Source organism: Prionailurus viverrinus, chromosome E3, assembly GCF_022837055.1.
Source record: "Prionailurus viverrinus isolate Anna chromosome E3, UM_Priviv_1.0, whole genome shotgun sequence".
Classification (NCBI taxonomy): Eukaryota; Metazoa; Chordata; class Mammalia; order Carnivora; family Felidae; genus Prionailurus; species Prionailurus viverrinus.
Genome location: NC_062576.1, coordinates 32,310,174 through 32,325,917, shown reverse-complemented (window position 1 = coordinate 32,325,917; position 15,744 = coordinate 32,310,174). Strand labels below are relative to the sequence as shown.

The following is a 15,744-nucleotide window of genomic DNA, read 5'->3' as shown; positions in this document are numbered from 1 at the left end:
ATCAGGCTCTGGGCTGATGGCTCGGAGCCTGGAGCCTGTTTCCGATTCTGTGTCTCCCTCTCTCTCTGCCCCTCTCCCGTTCATGCTCTGTCTCTCTCTGTCCCAAAAATAAATAAACGTTGAAAAAAAAAAAATTTAAAAAACAAAACAAAACATGGTTTTCTTAACCTCCAGAAGCTTTCTTCGACTGCGCCCTCCCAGCCATTCGACGACTACAAACCACCTGGTGCCTGTGGGGTGCAGGCGGGGAAGGATGAGCAGAGGCCGGATCGGCGCCGAGACCCACCTAGGCGGCGCAAACCCGGTCTTGTAGGGCAGAGTACCCGAACTGCCCCGGGAGGGGGCTGCCGAGGGACCGGAGCGTGGGTGGGAGACCTTCACATGACTGAAAACGACCTCTGTAAGCACGCTATTTCAGAGCAGAGTTCAGGGCGCCATCCCCGTGAGTCTGCCTAACACGCGTGCTCAAGTGCTTTCCCACTTTTTACAAGTAGCAAGGACACAGGTGTGAACAAACTCCCCAGGAAAGAATCATTTCGGAAACGTGGTGGTAAAAGGCCCCGCGGTCCGACTCCCTTCGGAATTCCCTAGGCGTGTGTTCACGTAGCTCTAGCACCTAAACGGCCAAATAAAAACCTGACCGAGGGTGTAAGGCATCTTCTCCAAAGACGGGGCCGTGCTACTGCGGCCGGGCGGGCTGCTCCTCTCAAGAGGCCCGGTCCTTGCCAGGGCACATGCTAGAATGAACCAGCCCATCCTTGTGACGTCTTCACCCAGGCGCGTGCCAGGGCGCCTCGATTCTGAAACGTCACACGCAGTGGTGGCAGGAAGAGCGGCTCTATGAGGCACCTGCACAGGAAAGCCAGCGGGCGCAGGAGGCGGCCCAGGGCGCGCCCAGTGGCAGAGGACAAGCCCTTGCATGTGGCTTCTGTTCCAGGACTGTGAAACACGTGCTGGCTGGAGGCAATGTGCACAGCAAACGGGGCACCCCCGCCCCCATCACCTGGAATCCTCCTCCAAAGTAACCGTCATCATCTTGACACTACCTTACTTACTGCGCACGTAACCTAGTGTGTGGGCAGGCTGCTCTTATCAAAACGCACGTACGCTTTTGCATTCTTTTCACTGAAGATGACGTAAGCACAGTCACCGTGAAAAAGGGATCTCTCCTTTCCTCTCTTGCCAGCGGTCAGCTCACACCCTTTGCCTGTTCACACCCTCTGAGTAACCTGAGCACTCATTCAATCTGGACCAGCTAACGGGGAGCTCACTTCTCTTGTGACTACTCTTTACTTTTAGGAAATAAGGAAAATTCCATTCCAGAGCAGTAATGAGGTTTTTTGGTTTACCAAGCTCTCTCCGTTAACAAAGAGCTGGACACTCTTCTCACGTTCAGTATTTACATTCTTGACTTTCCAATACTAAGGGGCCGCACGGGCGCCTGGGCAGCTCAGTCAGTTGAGCGTCTGACTTCGGCTCAGGTCACGATCTCAGGTCACGGCTCAGGTTCGTGGGTTCCAGCCCCGCGTCGGGCTCTGTGCTGACAGCTCAGAGCCTGGAGCCTGCTGCGGATTCTGTGACTCCCTCTCTCTCTGCTCTTCTCCCACTAGTGCTGTCTCAAAAATAAACAAACATTAAAAAAGCTAAAAGCAAAACACTAAGGGGCTGCAGGGATCACCAATGCACATCCTCACATGGACAATCAGGCAACTTTCTACTGCAAGGCACTCCAGCCTGACTCAGTCCCCCAACACACACCCCGTCACCAATTCTCGGTGTATCTCTTTCTGTCTCGCTCAAGACGTACTCATGCATTCTAGCTGCTGGCACCTACTGGGTGTTAGGACTTTAATACTTTTCCAAACTATGTTTGAAATTTGAAAACCATGCTTCATTAAACTTCCTGCCCAACCTCCATCCCACACAGATGAAATTGCTTTATGGTCCATGATTCCTTGACTGTGCGGCACTTTATTTCTTAGAAGGAAAGAGGCTCATGACAACAGTCAGCACAACAGGATGAGTCACGCTCTGTTTTTAGTGCATGATGTGACAGGACCCTACTACCCCAGGAAGTATTCCAGCAAAAATTCCTTGAGATAAAGAGGAAACAACAAGGAAATGATTAGGTATCTATGAGAAATAAAAAGAGAAATAAAAAGTATGGCAGTAGCTGCCGTGAACAGTAAAAGCGAGGGCAGGAAATTAAAACAGGAGACACCACATATGTGAATTAAGGACCTCGTTAGAATAACCTGCAAATGTTTTTTCCCTAAAAAGATACCATCAGAGTCGTGTGACTAGGTCCCCGAGGACCCTTTTGAAAACAAAAGAGAGTCTTTTTTTTTTTTTAAAAGGGTCAGAACATCTCGTTTATCAGGCTTTTAAAGGCCAAGAGTTCATTTCCCTTTTAGCAAAACATCCGCACCCAACATTTACTAATTGCCAAGTTAGGCCGTTCGTCCTCCTTGCTTAGGTCCCGTCCCCGCCTGCCGGGCTTTCAGGGCAGTTGCTGTTATCACTGGACTTGGAGCCCGCCTGCACGATGTGAAGAGATCAAGGGGACAGCCCCGTGGCAGACGTTCATGGAAGTCTGCACACGTGGGGAGAAGGCTCCTTGAATCCCATGAACGGGGTACAGTGAGGAGTCATCTCCATTTCCAGCTTGCACAGGAGGGACAAGCCGGGCATCAGGAGAACTCGATGGAAAATGACGCACATGAAAGCCTGGGTCAGCCAGGGCCTGACGCCCGGGGGGCTCAAGAGATGAGCTGCTGTCTGGCCAGGTGAACGTGGCTCTTTGCCATCCATCTCGGGATCCACTGGAGGCTCATAAGACCCAGAAGGCAAACGAGTTCTGACGGCCACATGCACGCTCGTGAAAACACTGTGGGAGGGGTGAAGTTCTTAACAAAAACCACCTCCGACCTTGTGACACGAAAGCCCTTTTACCCCGGGTCCATGATGGCACATTTTTTTTTTCTTTTTTTTTTTCCCCTCAATGGAACATTTTTTTAACAATACATTTTATTCAAAATAGTTTAGTAACAGCTAATGATTTGCATTTCATTTCTGTGAAGCACCTTAAACCCTTTTCATTTTCAAAAGAATCCCATCTGCCCAAATATTGAGTAAAGATCGAAAATAGTGAAAAAACTTACCTGCTGCAGGGGAAAAATAAGATAGTAGGGAGACGGTCAACCATGAATTCCCAAGGAAGGTCATTCTGAGATACATCAATCCTGACAAAGGCAGAGGGAAAGATGAGAATAAGTAAAAGATCAGCCCAAGACACTCCGACCTCAAAGAACTTTCTCCATGGGGTGCCTGGGTGGCGCAGTCGGTTGAGCGTCCGACTTCAGCCAGGTCACGATCTCGCGGTCCGTGAGTTCGAGCCCCGCATCGGGCTCTGGGCTGATCGCTCAGAGCCTGGAGCCTGTTTCCGATTCTGTGTCTCCCTCTCACTCTGCCCCTCCCCCGTTCATGCTCTGTCTCTCTCTGTCCCAAAAATAAATAAACGTTGAAAAAAAAAAAAAATTAAAAAAAAAAAAAAAAAAGAACTTTCTCCAATAAATGAAGATCCTGGAGCATATTCCGTGGCCATACTGGTCGGGCCCTCTGAGTAAACGTACTACTCCTCCAGGTTGGGTGCAGCTCAGCGGACAAGAACCGATGCTTCCAGAACATGCAACTTTCTCCACTTTAACTTACGGAGCAGAAGGGACATGTCCTGAGAGTAAAAAAGAACTTTCAAAAGAAAAAGACCTCACTGACACCTCAGGAGCAGTCCACGCTCCCCTCACGGGGTCTGGGCAAGCAGTGAAATCCCTGGACTAGCTCTGGAAAAAGGAAATCATTGTGCAAAATACATCAAGCCTCTGAAGATGTAAGAAAACTGGAGAGTAAAGGTGATCTCTATTTTATATTTTCTAACTCCGGACGGAGGCCACAAAACACGCATTTTCCTAGCAGATTTTAGATTAATTTTCTAATCTGGAAAATGCCATGTGTGCTGAATTACCCAACCTGGGGTTTATTCCTGGTGAAGCAGGTAGTGGCCCCTCTGCAGCCGGCACTCAGCTCCCCCCCCAACCTCAGCTGGCAGGCACTGCTCAGATGGAATGAAAAACACAAACAAACAAACCAAACAAACAGTAGTCCTCGAAGAAGGGAGCAGACCTTGGAGGGCCATTCGGACAGGTGGTTCGGACATCAATCATCACAAATAATGCATACAAAAGTGGGGACTTTCTGAATCATTAACTTGATAGTAGTTCTCCGAGAATCATGGCCATTGGGCGTCAACCAGCGCCATGCATTCGCCCAAAAGGGTGACCACTTTAGAATGGTCTTAAATAACTCAACGGCACTCCCGTCTCTGCCTGGGCGAGCCTACCTGAAACGTCAGAGCTCCGTTTTTTAAAGAAGTGGTAGGGCACGCTCTAGCCTATCATCAAATACCGTTTTTCCTCCCGATTTTCACTCCAAAATCACGTAAAATTGAAAGAAAAACACTGTTGTAAATATCACTCAGAATTCCACTGGGCCAATCGGGCCTTCTTTCTGGGATTCTCATTCAGGCTTGGTGTATATACCCGCATGTTGTTAAGAGCAGTATTCATATATTTCAAATGCAATTCTTTTCAAAAATTCTACGAAAAGCATTGTTCTAATAAATGGGCAAAAATCCCATCAAACGCCCAACTGTAATTCACTGAGCTGTGCTTCTACCATTAGATACAAATAATGCTACAGGGAGTGACTAGCTCATGCTTCTCTCCGAGTCCTAGTTCCTTGATTCCCCAAAGTAAAATTAACTGGGTCAAAAACGTGTAACAATTTTTGTGCTTTCTTACAAATGTTGCTAAAATGCCTTCCAAAAAGGTGACGCCAGTTCACTTCTGCTATTAGCTCCATCTCTCTGTGCCAATTTCACTCCATTTTATCAACACAAGATTCTGTCACGTCAAAGCATCTGTTAATAAGTGTAAATGACACTTTGTTATTGTTTTCATTGACATTTATTAGGCTGTAACTTCCACACTTGCTTATACTCTCCTCCTCCAGCCGTGAAAAAGCCTATTCGTGTCTTTTCTTCACACAGGAGTCCCTCTCGGCTGTTTCTCCCCGGACCCCCAATTTGTCACTGCGGTAAAATACACACACAACGTGCCATCCGAACCACTCCTGAGCGCACAGTCTGGTCGTGCAAAGTGCACTCATAATGCCGTGCAGCCGTCCCCACCACCCAACTGCAGAAGCGTTCTGTCATCCTGAAAACCTGGGGAATCTCTACCCACTGCACAGCCCCCACCCCTGCTCCCCCGGGCACCCACCATCTCCTCTCTGTCTCTGCGAATGTGACTGCCCTGGGTGCCCTGCATATGTGCAATCGCAAAGGATGTGTCCTTTCGTATCTCTGTATCTCACTTTGCACTGACGCCCTCAAGGTCTGTCCACCTCGTAACGGGTTTCAGAATGTGCTTCCTTTTTAAGGCCGAGTAACATTCCACTGTGTGGACTGACCGCATTTTCTTCTCAGCAGCTCCTTAAACCTTTGTCATTTCTCAGGGTCTAGAGTAGGAGCGCCTGACCGGGAAGCCTGGGCCCTCACTTACAGTCTGTGCGACTCTGGGAAAATTACCGCATCTCTCTGTGCCTCGGTCTCCTCCTCGGTAAAAAGAGAGTGACAGCCGTGCCTGCTTCACCGAGTGCGGCGACAATTAGGTCAGAGGATACGTACAAAGAAAACTCTCACGGCGCAGTTTGGCTCTATGCTGCTCAGAGCAGACCCGGCGGGTGAAACAGAGATGCTGTAAAATATGCCTATTTTTCTTTCTTTCTTAAGCCTATTTTCCTTATGTCTCTCACTGCACACTTTTCTAGTGCAATCTGTCCATCTTTCTTTATTTTTTTTTAACTGCTTCACTTTGGGAAGTTTCCATCCCTCAAACTAGCAAACTCAATATTCTATGTTCTGTTGTTTTTCCTATGATTTAATCTTTGTACTGAATTCTAATCTGTCTGGAAGGCTGAAATCTAAACACCACCTGCCGCCCCCCCCCCCGCCCCGCCCCACAGCTTAGTACCTATCCAAACAGTCTTCATTTGAGACTTGTCTCTACAAAACAGTGATTTAAAAACGGTTTTGCTGACTACGGAGCCCACATCCGGTACCCACGGAATCACAAAACCAGAACACAAAGGTACCAACCAGTGTTTCTTCCTAATGTGAGGAGTGAGGAGGGAGGCCAGACCTGGCGGAGGGATGTGCTCTGGGTCCCGGGGCCAGCGGGCAGCACGTCAGGACCACCCCCTTTCACCGGGCCGAGGCCACCGTGCCACGGAGCAACGTGGGCACCCTTCCCATGGGGTTCCGGGGAGCCGGCCGCTGGTGGGGAGGGGTCAGTGCCGCCCCCACACTCGCCCTCCCGGGAATTCGGTCGGGGCTACACACACTTGGCACCACGGAAGCAACGCTCAGAACTCACTGGGAGCATGCGGGTTTCGAGGAGGTTCTGCTCTGGCTTCAAGCTGACAATCAAACTGCACCCAGTCTCACCCAAGGTTTATGAAAAGCGGGCAGGCCCTCGCCAGCCACACGGCTACGCTGTGAAAGCGAAGACGGGCAGAAGGGGCTTCCTTACCGGGCCACGGTGAGAGCGTCCGCCGGCAGGAGGCGAGCTAGCTGGATGAAGACGTGATTGAGGGATGGACAGAAGCCGCACCACTGTGCGTAATAGAGCAGCAACACGTCCTGGGGGAAGGGAAGACGGTGGTTACAAAGGGCGCACGCGTGTCCCGACCGCACTCGGAACCCAGCGGGCATTCGGGAGCTGCTGCTTACTGCTCCCCTGCCAGGGAATATCTCCAGCTTCACATCGTTCCAATTCTGTGCTTTCTTACGGACTTTCTGCGGTGAGAGAAGCGTCGGGTAACGCGTATGTCGTGCAGGGAGACCGTCCCACCACTGACCTGGGCCTTATCAAAACCCAGCCTTCGCCCCGACGCCCGCAGCTTCGGCAGCTACCTCACCAGGGGGAGGTGGCTGGATTTGTGCCCCTCCGACTCCGTACCTGTTTTTGAAGGACCACTTCCCAAAAGGTATCAGTTGTCACTTCAGTGATTAAATGCTGAGGAGGGAACTGGGCAGAATCACTTCCAATAAGGTGCCTTTTCAAGGGACTGTAGAGAACGCTGAAGTTTTGAATAAAAGACTCTAAAAATAAAGACAAAATGAGATCAGCTCTTGGCGAAGTATAGGGGGAGTAGCTGGCCTACTTTACACTCTGCATGTAAAAGCTGGGGTGGCTTCACAGGCTGGCACTCTGAACACCTCGCCCACAGGGAGCGCCCTGAACGAGGCTGCCCGGGGTGGGGGTGGTGGTGGGGGGGGCACCAGGTTCAGCTCTGAGTGCGACCTCGGCAGACGGTAATCTGGCTACCAAAACACCACGCGGAGTCACAGGCTCTAGGATTTACAGGCCAGGAGTTCTCTTTTCTCCTAACGGGGCTGGTCCCCAAACAGACACCCGATCGACATGCCACCACCCCGAAGAGACTTCAACCTACAACGCTCAGACCTTTAAACAGCACTACAGATGCAGCTAACTCCACAAGGTACTGGGAGGTGACAGGCGTTTAATACTTGAGGCGGGGAGCTGTGGTTTTTGTTTCCTTTGTTCAAGTCCTTCAAGTTTCTTTCTTCAAAGTGTAGGAAAAATAAACTCAATTATATTTCGTGGAAAATCCCATAAGGCTCACAAAGAATCCAAAAACCTAACTCGAACCAACAGCTTTCCCCTCCCACTGCCTTCAGACTCCTTGGCACCTGTCTAGAGCAGCACTGATCGGCGGGTCCCTTCTTTCTCTCTCTCCTCTCTCCATTTTGAGGTCCTAATGAATAGTGAGTGACACTTTCCACAGAGGGAGGAGGAAGTGAAGGATGTCCTGTGCATACTAAAGAGAACTCATTATCTGCATCTGAATAACTTACTTGGCTATGTTTCTGAAACATAAAACCAAAAATTATCTCCTAATCTGAATGAAGCCTCAATTCTGAAACTGCCCCAGACAGCCGACTTAAAAGTCAACTCTCCAAACCAGCAAGACACAGGTACTTTTTCACAAGGACCCTTACAAATTTTGTCAGCAATTCCAGGACAAAGAGCTGAGCTACATGTACATTTCAGAGCAGATACAGAAGAGGAAAAGAAATTACAGGGCGCCTGGGTGGCTCAGTCGGTCAAGCGTCTGCCTTCGGCTCAGGTCATGATCTCATGGTTCGCGGGTTCAAGCCCCACAGAGGGCTCTCTGCTGTGTGTGCAGAGCCCGCTTCAGATCTTCTGTCCCCCTTTCTCCCTGCCCCTCCCCTGCTTGTGCACTCTATCTCTGAAAGGAAGAAAGGAAGGAGGGAGGGAAGGGAGAGGAAAATAAATCTGAAGAAGGCTTCTTTCAGATTACCCTCAAGTTCAAATTGAACACATTATAAGCTCATTGAATGCTTGTGTATTACTGAACATAATTCGGGAAAGTCCAATAAACACTTCAAAAATACAGGCTTGTTTCACTTTAGAAAAACTCAGAACACCAAACGTAACTTTAGAAAACACCAATCAGGAGTAATTTACAGTAACGATAGAGAATGCAATTCATAAAGCGATAGGTCACAGGTTCCTTTAAACACTCGGGAGCTTCACGTTTATAATGTAGACCTTGACACAGGACAAGAATCGACATTTACATGAGCCTTTCCAAAGGTGGCCATTGTAAGAAACAAGCTTTGCCTGGGCTTAAAAGAAGACAGCTAAAAGGACTGTCATTTAGGGGGCTTGGAGTTTCCTTTTGCTTTCATACCCTCTAAAACTTGGATAAGAAAGGTTTCCCTCTCTACCAAATTGCTCCTGCCTCCATCTGGCAAACGCTGGCTTCCCCCACATTTCCAGTGAGGCTGAACTAACACGGCTTTTGAATTCTCACTTCCTCGTGTGGACATCAAGGATGTCAGCAGAGCCCCGGGAACAGGACAGCTGGTGTTCCTTACAGCCGCTGCCACCGCCGAGCCCTGAGGTCAAGCTCCCGGACGCTTTCCCAGAATGGGCCTTACCCACCCCGCCCCCAAAAGTGGTTTCTGCTGGTCTGCAATGTGACACGTGTTTGTGACAGTCTAGGTACCCAAGGTCACAGCAGCATTTCTCAAGGAGGTACAAACAGCGGCAGAACAAATTAGGTCTGGCGGCCTGGAAATTTCTACATCCAAACCCGTGGGCCAAAAGGGAGGACAGGCTGCTGTGCGGGTTCAGTGCCTTCTGTCTCAGCTCCTCTAGAAGGGACCCCGCTGTCAGGGCTCAAATTCCTCAGCCCCCGGGATGCTCCCAAGCCATGCAGCTCACTCCACCTCCAAACAGGACAGGGACCGCCAATTTGCAACGCGGACTTCTACCCACCCCCTAAGGGGCTGCATGAGAAACTTAGCCACAATTTGCAGTCAGGAAGTTTCCGGTCCACTTAACAGACAAAACCAGCTTCTCTTAAAACTATGACCAAGTGCAGTCTAAAGAATTCAAATGAGCTAAAGAGCTGACATCACCCATGACCAAGGGTACTGCCATCCCCGGAGGAAAGTTCCCAGTGTGAGGTTAAGGGATCCTTTTTACGCTTGGGGAAGGGAGGCGCCCACGGTACCTAGGGTGAACTTCCTAAGAGCTTCTTTTGGATCCAGGACGTAGTGAGACTCTTCCCTCACATCGACAATCGTGGCAAATTCCTTCACCCGGGTGGCGCTCGGAGCCCCCAGCCTCTCTGCATACAACCAAAATAAATTCGAATCCAAAAGGTAGATGTTCAGGGTCTTGTTGGTTCTGCAGCTCAGGCCTGTGAAGTTCGTGCTGCTCACGTCCACCTCAGGAAAGAGATAGCGGTTCTCCTCAATGTGAGGAAGGGAGCCCGGGGTCTCAACATGGCATTTCTCCTCCAGGGAAGAAAACGCGACAGCCGGGGTTTCAAAGACACCTTGCGCAGAATCCACGATGCCCGTCGCGGCCCTGTTTATGGTCCTGCAACATGCAGTGTAGTAGCTGAAAGGGCTGTAGGAGCTCAGGAAGTTGCTGCACTCCACGCTGTGGGACACCACGTGATAAAAGGTCTGTTCCTTGAGGTAGAAAGAATCCAGAGCCGCCGCCATCTCAAAAAAGCTGCACTGCGGCACGCCGGTCGAGCTGGGCCTGAGGCCCGCCGTGGTCTGGTTGACGCACAGCTCACAGACGTTGTGGGTCCTGGAGACGGGGCGCCACTGGGGCAGCACCACGGTGTTGCAGCAGGGGGACGCTGCTATCGGCGACGGGTCCGGCAGCTGGGCGGGGGGCTCGGGCGCCAGAGACCGGAACAGCGGGGCGTCCGCTCGCCGCAGGTGCTGAAGGAGCCGCTCGACCACCTGGTCCCCGTGACAGTTGTTGTACTCCAAGGCCACTTCGGTGATCTGAAACACAGGGCGGAGCTCGTGAGAGGCGCAGCGAGGGCCGAGGGGGCGACCCCGCAGCCGTCAGGCCTGGAAAGCATCGGAGTGTGAGTCACAAGGAGCCCCGGCCGGACGCGTCGCCCCGAACAGGAAGCTGCCACACCAAAAGCCTGAATCAAGAGGCTCGGGGTCTCTTTCGGAACACGCGCCTCTATCGACAGGGAACCACCCGTGCAGAGAAGGGGCCGGAGAGGCAGATGTCTCCGTCCAGCACAGGACCAGAGCGAAGCTCTCCCCTTGACGTGCGTCCGGGCCGTCGAGGGACCAGCAACAGGTTTTAAATCTCAACGCCCAGGGGAGCGCCTTTTCCTTCACACCTCTGCCCCTCTCCATACAAACGATGTCTTCCTTCTTCACCTCCACTAAGTCTAAAAACTTCCCAAACACCTGAGTAGATCAAAGTATTTCACGGCATAGGGGTTTCCAAATAAACCCACACCTCACAGGAGGCTCCGAATTCAACCTGCTCCAAACCATTCACCAGGTTTGGATCAAATTTGAATTTGGATCAAATTTGCCAGTTAGTTAAAAGGTGTAAAGTCACTCAGGACTTTGTTTCATTAAGGTAGGTGTGTGTGTGTTTGTGTGTGTGTGTGTGTGTGTGTGTGTGTGTGTGTACATGGACATGTGTAGAACCATTTAATGAGTGCTTTTCCAATTTCAAAAAAATCTACAAATTTTATATATGGTATTTACAGACAATGTTAACTCAAGACATAGGCATTCATACAGAAAAATACCCTGAATAATTCTTGGGCATAAAAAAAAGATTTTAGATGATAAACCAGTGTTTCACTTTCTTCCCCATACAAAAACCTCTCAACCCTTTCTGGATAAGGCTCTGAAAGCACACGGGACTAACCAAGTCAAGCCTACATGATCCATAAAGGGCCCAGCGACCCTCCGGCCCCATCTGAGGACTGCTTTGCACTCAAAGACACAACAGATCACTACTCCTAGCCATGCCCCCAGCCCCCAGAAAAACCCCACAAAAATTCAAGTATTTACAAAGTCCAAGTAGGAGCATACTAAGGGCAAGATTCCTGAAAAAGCATTTTTCCTCCTCTCTTTTCACGACATTGCTCATAAGCAAAGCAGCCACGTAAAGGATGCTTTAATATTATTTATTATTTCATTAAAAAAATATTTTTTGACACTTATTCATTTTTGAGAGAAAGAGACAGAATGCAAGTCGGGGAGGGGCAGAGGGAGGGAAGACAGAGAATCCAAAGCAGGCTCCAGGCACTGAGCTGTCAGCACCAGAGGCTGATGCGGGGCTCAAACCCACGAACCTCGAGATCATGACCTGAGACAAAGTCAGAGCCGCCAGGTGCCCCAATTTCTTCTAATTGAAGAAAATATCTTGGGGGCACCTGGGTGGCTCAGTCAGTTGAGTGTCTGACTTTGGCTCAGGTCATGATCTCACAATTCCTGAGTTCAAGCCCCGTGTTGTGCTCACTGCTGTCAGCTGGGAACCTGCTTGAGATCCTCTGTCCCCCTCTGTCTGCCCCTCCCCTGCTCGCTCTGTCTCTCTCAAAAACAAACAATGAAAATAAAAGAAAGAAAATATTCTGTGTAGAGTAATGCTCTTAAAAAGTGAGGAATTCTTACTTTTCTCCTGTAAACTGAAGTGGTTTTTACTCTTCTATTACTTTGACACAACAGGCGGCTTTACACGTGAATCGCTTCATGTCCTATTTAATTTCGCGTGAACGAATAAGGAAAATGTGACAAATAACCTGAAATGTCTGTGCTATAAATGCCTGCCTCCATTTTCTTTAATCAGATAAATGTTCAAGTCCCAATAAGACAACCGTGACTTTGCTAATCGGACTCCCATGCCGTGAATGCCTCAAAGCAGTGCTGTTCAAGCTGAAAACAAGTCACCGGGTCTTTTGACAAGCACACTGAGGTGTCTCAGGACCCCTCTAGGACTCTCTCTAGACACACAAGGGGGTCAGCAGCCTGACGCCGTGTGCGGCCCATGCCGTGTCCTCCGGAGCCGGGAGCGTGTGCGAGCAGCTGCTGGTCCTGGACCGGGCCTCGCAGGGCAACGACCACACGGCCACCCGCCCGTGAACCCCCCGCCACGCCCCCCACCCCAAAGCCCCGACTCTACCGCCCTCGCCGTATGCTGCCTCCCTGCGCCCCACAGCCCGTAAGCTTCCTCAACCGTCTGCCACTTCCCATCCCCACCACCGTCCAAGTCGAGCATTCTACCTCTTCCCACTTTCCTGGAAAACGTCGATAATGGTAACACACGGTTCTGCTGACACCTCTCCTTGGTCAGTGAGGCTCCGATGGCCACGATTAATCCTGAAGTCCTCAAAGCAGCCCCCAAGGGCCTCTCCTCATCAGGCTTTAACTCTGTGTCTCTCCAGCCAGCCCTTTATGGGGGTCACCACCCGCACTACATCCGAACACTGGACCCGCAGCAACTTCCCTACCTCCACCCACCCAGAAACTCTGTCCCAAACGCCTGCCCCGTCCGAAGCCTCTCCCAGCCTCAGCCCCGCCCAGCCCAGCCCCCAGCTTCCTGGGACGGAGCCCTGTCTCCTCCAATTCCCCCCAATCCAAACCTGGGGCTGACCTTCCTGTGCCTTGAATTACAAGGAGCAAGCTCGTGCTGCCCTACGGCACAAGCCTCTGGGACCATGAGAGCAAGGCTGTGTCTTCTCCATCCTTCTCCCCACGGCTCCCTGACATAGTGCTCAATAAACATTTGCTAAATCGATCTAAAACAAAGAGGGAAATGTACTGCACAGAGCACTCTGCTTGGCTAAGGAGTCCATAATACTGCTAGGATGCCATCTCGTTTTCAACAACCCCTCAGCCATACGCTGATGTTACGGGAATCCACTCACCTTGCGGGGACACTCTGAGCCTTGAGGAAAGGAGCCACAGGCAAACTCTGATAATACAAGGCGACCTGGCCGCAGATGGAGGAAGTGGGGGAGAGAAGGGAAAAAGGCAGAAAACCAAGTGCCTTCCCACCAAGGGCCGAAATCCAACCACGACCCCCTGAACAGAGGAACTGGGCTCTGGTCACAGACCACCACCCCATCCAGGACCCTGGTTTGCCCAAACCAGACAAGAATAGAATTCTCCAGAAAGAAATTTTAAAAGCTGAAGCAAAGATCCAAAACCAGAGCTAACATCTTGGTTAAAAATCCAATCTCTCCTACAAAGAGCCTTAAGGCTCTTATTATTAGATGCAGTGAAGACCGAGTAATTTGGGAGAAAGTCTCAGTCCATAAAATATCTGAGCCAGTGAAGGTTTTCTGAAGAATTAAGTCTTATTACATCAAGTCCTCCCTAATCAGAGGAGAAGAAACAAACTGATTTCGTTTCTCTCCTCTCTTCCACTAAGCCAGGGTAGCAGCAGGAATAACAATGTTCATAAAGAGGCCCCCAGAGTGGCAAAGTCAGGGGTCTGGCTGGGCAAGAACCCCATCTCGCCATCGCCTCCAGGCAGACCATCAGGCTCACGTGGAAGGGCTCAGGGAGAGGCGGTGTCTGGTTAGCCCCGCCAGGGCCACACTGGCTGTCTGAAATTGGTTCTGGCCAATGAAGGGATCCTTGAGGGAAGGAAAAAATAAAACCCCCCAGTAAATCCAATTTAGCAATCCCAGGCGCTCCCCGGTTATTGTCATTACTCTCTCTAAGTGCCTCCAAATGACCCATGTAGAAACTAAACTGACATCCAGAGAGAGTGAGAGCTCGAGACGCAACCAGAGAGGCAGGAGGAGGGGCAGGGACTCCTGACAGCGGCTGTCTCTGGGAACCGCTCTGGTTATCCACGCGACAGGAAAGGCTCAGTGAAACAAGGGGGCCAGTGTCACCACTCCACTCGGGCTGCCGGCTGAGGACGGCCAGGGCTTGCGGTCGGGCATCCCCGAGGCCACACCTGCCCGTGCCGCTGGCCAGCCCCTCTATCCCACTCCCCGAACCGGTCATCACAGAAGAGCGACACCTGGTCCTTCCCCGGCCAGGCGCGGTTCGGTGTGGCTGTCCCTGCCGACTCCCCCAGACCCGAGCAGCTGTCGGTGTGGCCACAGACGCTGTGGCGGACCCTGTCCCGGGCATGGACGGACGGAGGGAGTATCGCCACGGAAACACGGAGAACCCTCAGAACGTGGAACGTGGAGCGAGGCGTCCAAGTTCACGAGGTTCTCCTGCTCCTTACAGGGTATCTTTGAACATGACGACTCTTACCTCATCTATTAAAGGGTGGCTTTCGGCTAAAGGATTGAAAGGCAGAAACACAAGCAGCGCCGGGCCCTTCTTCAGCTCGTTGTTCAGCAGGAGGCTCTTGCCGCCGTGTGGACGCAGCCAGCGGAGGAGCGCCTCTCGGTTCTCCAGGGCCCACTTGTGGATATTCTCCGCCGTGTAGTTGACGGCCTCCCTGGGAAAGACCTGCGGAGGGGACACAGGGTAGACGCGGGGCCGGCCCCCGGTGGCCCCCACCGCCCCACCACTGCCCGGGGGCAGACGGGAGATGCGGGGACCGGACCTGCCCCCGCTCCTCCAGACGCAGCGGCGCCTACCAAGTGCTTGGGAAAAGCAAAAAGTGGCTGCGAGAAGTGACTTTCCCATCACAGATGCCTCCTGCTCCCTTCAGACAGACCCAGCCATGAGCAAAGAACTCTCCCTGTCTGCCTCTGGCAACAAGGACCTCTTCTGCCCTGGCCAAGGGGACCTATTTCATTTGACTGGGTTCTTATAGAAGCATCAATGGATGAATCAGAGAAATTATCAAGTCAAGGAGCCTTTAGATTTTTACACTGCTTCCTCGAAAATCGGCTCGTAAGGCGGGAGCAGACCCTCCACTCGGGCAGAGGCTTGCATCTGTTCTGGTCACCTGTACTCCCCAGGGACTAGAAGAACAAATACTTGAATGAATCTGTGAATGACCGAGAACTTGTATCGGGCCACAGATCACACTTAACGTGTATGGAATGAAGCAAAGAGACACTTAGATTTTTTGCTTTTTTTTTTCTGAAACAACCAAAGAACATCAACGTAAAATTATTTCTGAAATTCCAACGAGATGAATCACTGGGTTTCAAACAAAACTGGCCCCCCAAAAAAGTGCTTTGGAGAGTTCCACGAAACAAGATATTTTGTACTCTCCAAAGCAGAGACTTAAATTGCCTCGTGACAAAGATGTCCACGGCTATTTTAGAAAACTGGTGTCCCGGGAATACTTCATTTGATAAGAGGAATTC

The 15,744-nt window shown here is 51.0% G+C and overlaps 1 protein-coding gene across 2 annotated transcripts in view; it reads right to left on the bottom strand.

Annotated features, from left to right (window-relative positions):
- The window catches only part of TXNDC11 (thioredoxin domain containing 11), a 61,142-nt gene that overhangs the window by 2,191 nt on the left and 43,207 nt on the right, over positions 1–15,744 (bottom strand). For both annotated transcript variants that reach the window (XM_047838000.1, XM_047838001.1), the window contains 5 exons: positions 14,732–14,932; positions 9,685–10,477; positions 7,077–7,219; positions 6,648–6,757; positions 3,162–3,242 (listed from right to left, as the gene is read on the bottom strand). In XM_047838000.1, coding sequence (XP_047693956.1) covers positions 3,162–3,242; positions 6,648–6,757; positions 7,077–7,219; positions 9,685–10,477; positions 14,732–14,932 — 1,328 coding nt within the window. The remainder of the gene's footprint in view (positions 1–3,161; positions 3,243–6,647; positions 6,758–7,076; positions 7,220–9,684; positions 10,478–14,731; positions 14,933–15,744) is intronic.